At 39.9% G+C, this 6,000-nt stretch overlaps 1 protein-coding gene across 1 annotated transcript in view; it reads right to left on the bottom strand.

The window, feature by feature from the left end:
- Positions 1-1,227: 1,227 nt before the first annotated feature.
- LOC145270980 (large ribosomal subunit protein mL51-like) overlaps positions 1,228-6,000 on the bottom strand; it is a 43,089-nt gene continuing 38,316 nt past the window's right edge. The window contains exon 4 of the mRNA XM_080126515.1: positions 1,228-1,512. Coding sequence (XP_079982641.1) covers positions 1,292-1,512 — 221 coding nt within the window. The 3' untranslated portion in view covers positions 1,228-1,291. The remainder of the gene's footprint in view (positions 1,513-6,000) is intronic.

Raw genomic sequence — 6,000 nt, 5'->3', positions numbered from 1 at the left:
TCCACATTTGTCATCAATTGAAATGAATGGCTCTCGTCTTCAGGAGGCCTCAAGTTTTGACAAGCTTCTGGGCTTGACCATTACTCCTGATCTTAAATGGAACACGTATATCAAATCTGTTGCCAAGGCCGCTGGAAAAATGGTGGGATCTTTCTATCGATCCAGTAGATATCTCACTGCTGATGCTATTCTCTATCTATATAAGAGCCAGGTACGTCCAAGGATGGAATACTGTTGCCACATCTGGGCAGGAGCTGCTAGAAAGGACTTGTCCTGCCTTGATAGAGTTCAAAATAGACTTCGTAGCCTCGTAGGAGATGTCCTTTTCTCACAGAAGAGATGTTGCGAGTTTGTCTCTGATGTATCGTTATTTTCATGGAAAGTGTTCAACTGAGCTTCAATCTATGGTCCCCCCTCGCCAAACTTTCACAAGAAACACTCGTCTAGCTGTAAACACTATCAATAATTTCCCCCACTCTTTATCTGTGCCTAAACCTAAACGTAGATTCCATGAACAAAGCTTCTTTCTTATAACTGCACGCCTGTGGAATTGTCTTCCGTTTTCCTGCTTTCTGGCTGACTACAATATGGTTGTGTTCAAGTCTAAAGTAAATAAGTTCTTGATGGGCCGTTCCATATAGGTTATTAAATTTGCCAAATTTTCATTACTAATGATTACTATATTGACCAATTTCTACTGTACACTCTTTAACCCTTATCCTTGAGTGGCCTCTGGGCCTTGATAATGTGGTGATGCCTTTGTAAAAAAAAAAAAAATAAAATAAAAAAAATAAGGAAACAAAACTGTTGAACAATTTCAATTAAACATTTCAATGACAATGGTATCACAATATACAACAATGGTATCACAGTATACGACAATGATACAAAAATGGTATGACAATATACAACAATGATACAAAAATGGTATGACAATATACAACAATGATACAAAAATGGTATGACAATATACAACAATGATACAAAAATGGTATGACAATATACAACAACGATACAAAAATGGTATGACAATATACAACAATGGTATGACAATATACGACAATGATACAAAAATGGTATGACGATATACAACAATGATACAAAAATGGTATGACAATATACAACAATGGTATCACAATATACAAGAATGGTATTACTATATACGATTAAAAATGGTACGGCAATGATACTCCAATGGCATCATAAGGAAACAAAACTGCTGAACAATTTCAATTGAACAAACATTTATTACACAATCGCTTATAAAAATTAATTAAAAAAAAAAAAAATTTCAGTAACTCGTTTTGTGTCTTCGGATATTATAGAAACGGTAAAGCCATCTGATCCTTTTCCTGATCATGTGGTACTTAGTCGGGTAAAGGTAACGGAGTTTCGGGCCCTCAAAGCGCAGGCGGCGTGTCAACCGGTTCATCTCGTTTCCACGGTAACCAACTAACCAAGCAGGACCACGGATTAGATCTTTCGGGTGAATGGTGCCATCACCAAGGATATCTGAAACGATAAAAAAGATGCATTTGTCAAAAAAAATTTTCAACATTCATTAATACTAGCCTAGATGCACGGGTGTTTGTATGTGTGTGTTGTGCAAAAAAGTGGTAGTAGGCGGGCAGGCTCGAACCCGTGACACAAAGACGGAAAAGAAAGTGGAGGTGTGTGTGTAAGGGTGTTGGTTGAGAGAAAAAAAAAAAAAAAAAAGTGGTAGTAGGCGGGCAGGCTCGAACCCGTGACACAAAGACGGAAAAGAAAGTGGAGGTGTGAGTAAGGGTGTTGGTTGAGAGAAAAAAAAAAAAAAAAAAGTGGTAGTAGGCGGGCAGGCTCGAACCCGTGACACAAAGACGGAAAAGAAAGTGGAGGTGTGAGTAAGGGTGTTGGTTGAGAGAAAAAAAAAAAAAAAAAAAGTGGTAGTAGGCGGGCAGGCTCGAACCCGTGACACAAAGACGGAAAAAAAAGTGGAGGTGTGTGTAAGGGTGTTGGTTGAGAGAAAAAAAAAAAAAAAAAAAGTGGTAGTAGGCGGGCAGGCTCGAACCCGTGACACAAAGACGGAAAAAAAAGTGGAGGTGTGTGTAAGGGTGTTGGTTGAGAGAAAAAAAAAAAAAAAAAAGTGGTAGTAGGCGGGCAGGCTCGAACCCGTGACACAAAGACGGAAAAGAAAATGGAGGTGTGTGTAAGGGTGTTGGTTGAGAGAAAAAAAAAAAAAAAAAAAAAAAAAAAAAGGAAAATCGCGACCACAAAAAAAAAAAAAAGGAAAATCGCGACCGAAAAAAAAAAAGGTGGTAGTAGGCAGGCAGGCTCTAACCCGACGTACCACAAACGAGGAAAAGAATGTGAAAAAAATAACATGACACGCTAGCTGTTGCGCCCATCGCCAAACCGGAAGTGACATAGGTTTAAATTAAGGCTAGACAATCAAAAAGAGGGGATGACTTTCAAAAATATTGGCGAAAAAAAGCGACCTCCTCCCTAGAGAAATGTGCCCAGCTAAGGGTGAAGGAATTAATATTTTCAGCCAATTTTTCGATATTTGCCGTCCGAAGGGTCGAGCTTTAAAATGATACTAATCTCGTGAAAATCCATCACCTCTGTCAAAAGTTTTGTGAGACATACATACATACATACATTTAAAAAGACAGATGAGATTTATATTGTACACTAGCGAGGGGTGCCTGGCGTTTCCCGTGTGTTTGTCGGTGTAAAAGAAAACCAAAAAGTTTTGCTAGGTAGGTAAGCTCGAACCCAAAGCCTTGACGCGAAGATGGAAATTAAAAAAAAAAAAAGGCATCTTACTGCTTGGCCACGACGGGAGAGGAATGAAAAGTGTTTTAATTTAACGATTAAAACTTAAACGACAAGTGCATGAACTTAATGAGGTCACACGATCACGCCATAAGAGAAACTTAACTTTGTCTGCAAGCCAGTGTCTGCGTTTCCCCCAAGATGTTGAGGAAAACCAGCTTCCCATAAATAGGGGAGTGTCCAAAAGAATACCAATTGTTTGATATAAGGGGTTTCCCCCGCACTGATCAAACCTCATTGCTTTTCTGGACGTCCCTGGCCAAGTGCCAGGGGGCTTGATTTGCTACGGGTTCAGTTTTATCTTGAAAATAAACACGCGTAGACCAAGAAATACTGTGAAAAAAAATCATGTAAAAGTCGCCGAAATTAAAGATACATGCATCCTCGTTTCGTAAATATTATAATCTAGGTAGCATATAAAAGGTTCGAAGAAACAGTAACTGGTCCGAGCGCCCCCTCCCCTCCAAACATACACACGTATTTTCACTTTTATATCATAGATCATTCGGTTTTGGGATTTAACGTGGGAGTGTCCTGGATGCTGGGGTGAGAAACATCTTCTCCATGCAATCCAATCCAAAGGGTTTGATACAAGGTGCCGCCAATAAGTTTCCAGGCTTTTTTTGTACATGCATTTAAAATTGCCGTAGACTCTGGAAAATTCACTATGTTATTGCGATACATCTCATTCTTATGAGATGACTGACCAATTTTTATGATTTCAAGTTCAAATGAACAGCTACACCAGGAATTGGAATAAACCCTATTAAAGCCTGATTTTCACAACCAGTGAATTTTAAAAATGCAATCTGGATGTGAGGACGCTTTAGAAAAAAAATATGCAATAAAATTCTGTTTTAAACTTGAAAAATTGCCACAGAAACGTATGGAATGCTTCAGACTGCTTTTGGACTATCTTACATGAATCAGGCATCAGTTTTTTAGTGGCATAAAAGATTCAATTTGGTTGTTTTCATTTTACGGTATATCAACTGCTTCTGTGGTACCAGTATTCAAGAATTCTGGCAAAAGGACAGACCCATCAAATTATCGCCCCATTAGCCTCCTCCCACTTTTTGTCCAAAATATTTGAGACCATAATTAACCAAGCTCTGGTCCATCATCTTACAGATGCTAAACTACTGACTGACAAACAATATGGATTTAGACAAGCCCGTTCCACAGCAGACATCCTCACTGTGATCTCTGAACGTATATACCATTCACTGGACAAAGCGGGGGAAGGCAGAGCGGTAGCTCTAGATATATCTAAGGCTTTTGACAGGGTATGGCATGAGGGTCTCCTCAGTAAAATCAGATCATACGGTATCACTGGTAGAATACTTAACATAATTAAATCCTTCTTAGATAAGAGAAAAATCCAGGTTGTCCTCGACGGTCGTACATCTAAACAATATGATATAAATGCGGGGGTGCCCCAGGGTTCTATCCTTGGACCTCTATTGTTCCTGATATTCATAAATGACCTCCCCGACAACATTGCCTCTGAGATGGGTATATATGCTGATGACACTACACTCTATGGCAGGCACGACAGGAAGACGAATGAACGCATTTCTAAAGAAATGGCAGAAACACTAGAGGAAGACCTCCAATCTGTAGTGGAATGGGGACAAAAAAGTGGTTGGTCGCGTTCAATGCAGCCAAGACTAAACTAGTTTCATTCAATGATTACAAGAAACCCTCTCTAACACCCATAGCAATGGCCAACGACTCTTTATCTGAGAGTCCATCTTTCAAACTCCTTGGCCTAACGTTCACAGGAAACATGAGTTGGAACAATTACATTGAAGGCATTGCCAGGGCCGCTGCAAGAAAGGTGGGCTCTCTCTACCGTGCTAGAAAGCTACTAACACCCGAAAGTATCCTGTAACTCTATAAGGCCACCATTCGCCCATGTATGGGGTATTGCTGCCACATCTGGGCTGGTGCATCTGCTACTAGTCTCTCGCTCCTTGACAAGGTTCAAAAGAGAGTCGCAAACCTGATAGGTCCTGAACTGGCATCTAAGCTTCAGCCTCTGTCCCATCGACGAAATGTTGCATCCCTCTGCCTTTTCTACAAGTATTTTAGTGGTGAATGCTCTGCCGAACTGCAATCACTTGTGCCCCCACGACGTGAGCACCCTCGACAAACCCGACAGGCTGCTAAATCCCACCCCCACACTGTAGAGATCCCTAGATGTGAAAGATCTTTTTACTCCAGTAGTTTCTTCCCCAGAACCGCTAGACTCTGGAATTCCATTCCAGGTCCCTGCTTCCCCAACTGACGTGCAGAAGTTCAAGTGTAACGTGAATTGACACCTTGCTGCCTACATAGTACCCCAGTAGTTGTTGCCCCTGATAGTAGCCCCCTACACCAAAGTGGCAATTTGCCTTGTTTGGGGTGAAAATGTAATAAAAAAAAAAATAAGGACCATCGTGTGTCTATAAAGACAATAAGTGCACAGTTTGATGTCAGTGTGGGAACTGTACACAATTATTTGTGAGGAACTCAAGATGCGGATTTGCGCTAATGCGCCAGTCCACAGTAAAAAAAAAAAAATAATAATTATGACAGCCCCTTTAAGAAATTCATTTCTTATCATTGAGCACTTTCAGTTGAATTAAAGTCGGTCAATTTAGATCTTATGCATAGATCATCGTATAACGATTAGATCACTTTCTGACTGACGTAAATGAACATTTAAAATTAAAATGTTTAAATTCGACGTTATTTCACGCGGTTAATGGTAGCCGAATGGATTAGGTCTTCGCTAAATCGAGCCAGAGATGTCTCGTGATGCGGGGTTCAAATGGTATTAATCGTGACACCCTGCACTGAAGATTCTCGAAAGGATGAAACACTAGTGTCTGTAGGTATTTAATAATTATAGTAAAAAATAATTATATATATATATATATATGTGTGTATATATATATATATATATAAAAGTCGCGAAAAAATAATTAATCCACCACGTTACAGCTGTTAAACTTCTGTCCAATCATCAACATGGATTTAGGCGAGCCCGTTCTACTGCAGATATTCTAACTCATACCAAGCATTGGATAAGGCAGGAGAAAGGAGGGCAGCAGCCCTAGATATATCTAAGGCTTTTGACAGGGTATGGCACGATGGTCTTCTCATAAAAATAAAATCCTATGGTACACAGGACAAATGCTT

Source organism: Euprymna scolopes, chromosome 46 (assembly GCF_053919585.1).
Source record: "Euprymna scolopes isolate OS-2025 chromosome 46, ASM5391958v1, whole genome shotgun sequence".
NCBI classification, from domain to species: Eukaryota; Metazoa; Mollusca; class Cephalopoda; order Sepiida; family Sepiolidae; genus Euprymna; species Euprymna scolopes.
This window is presented reverse-complemented; position numbering and strand designations above follow the sequence as displayed.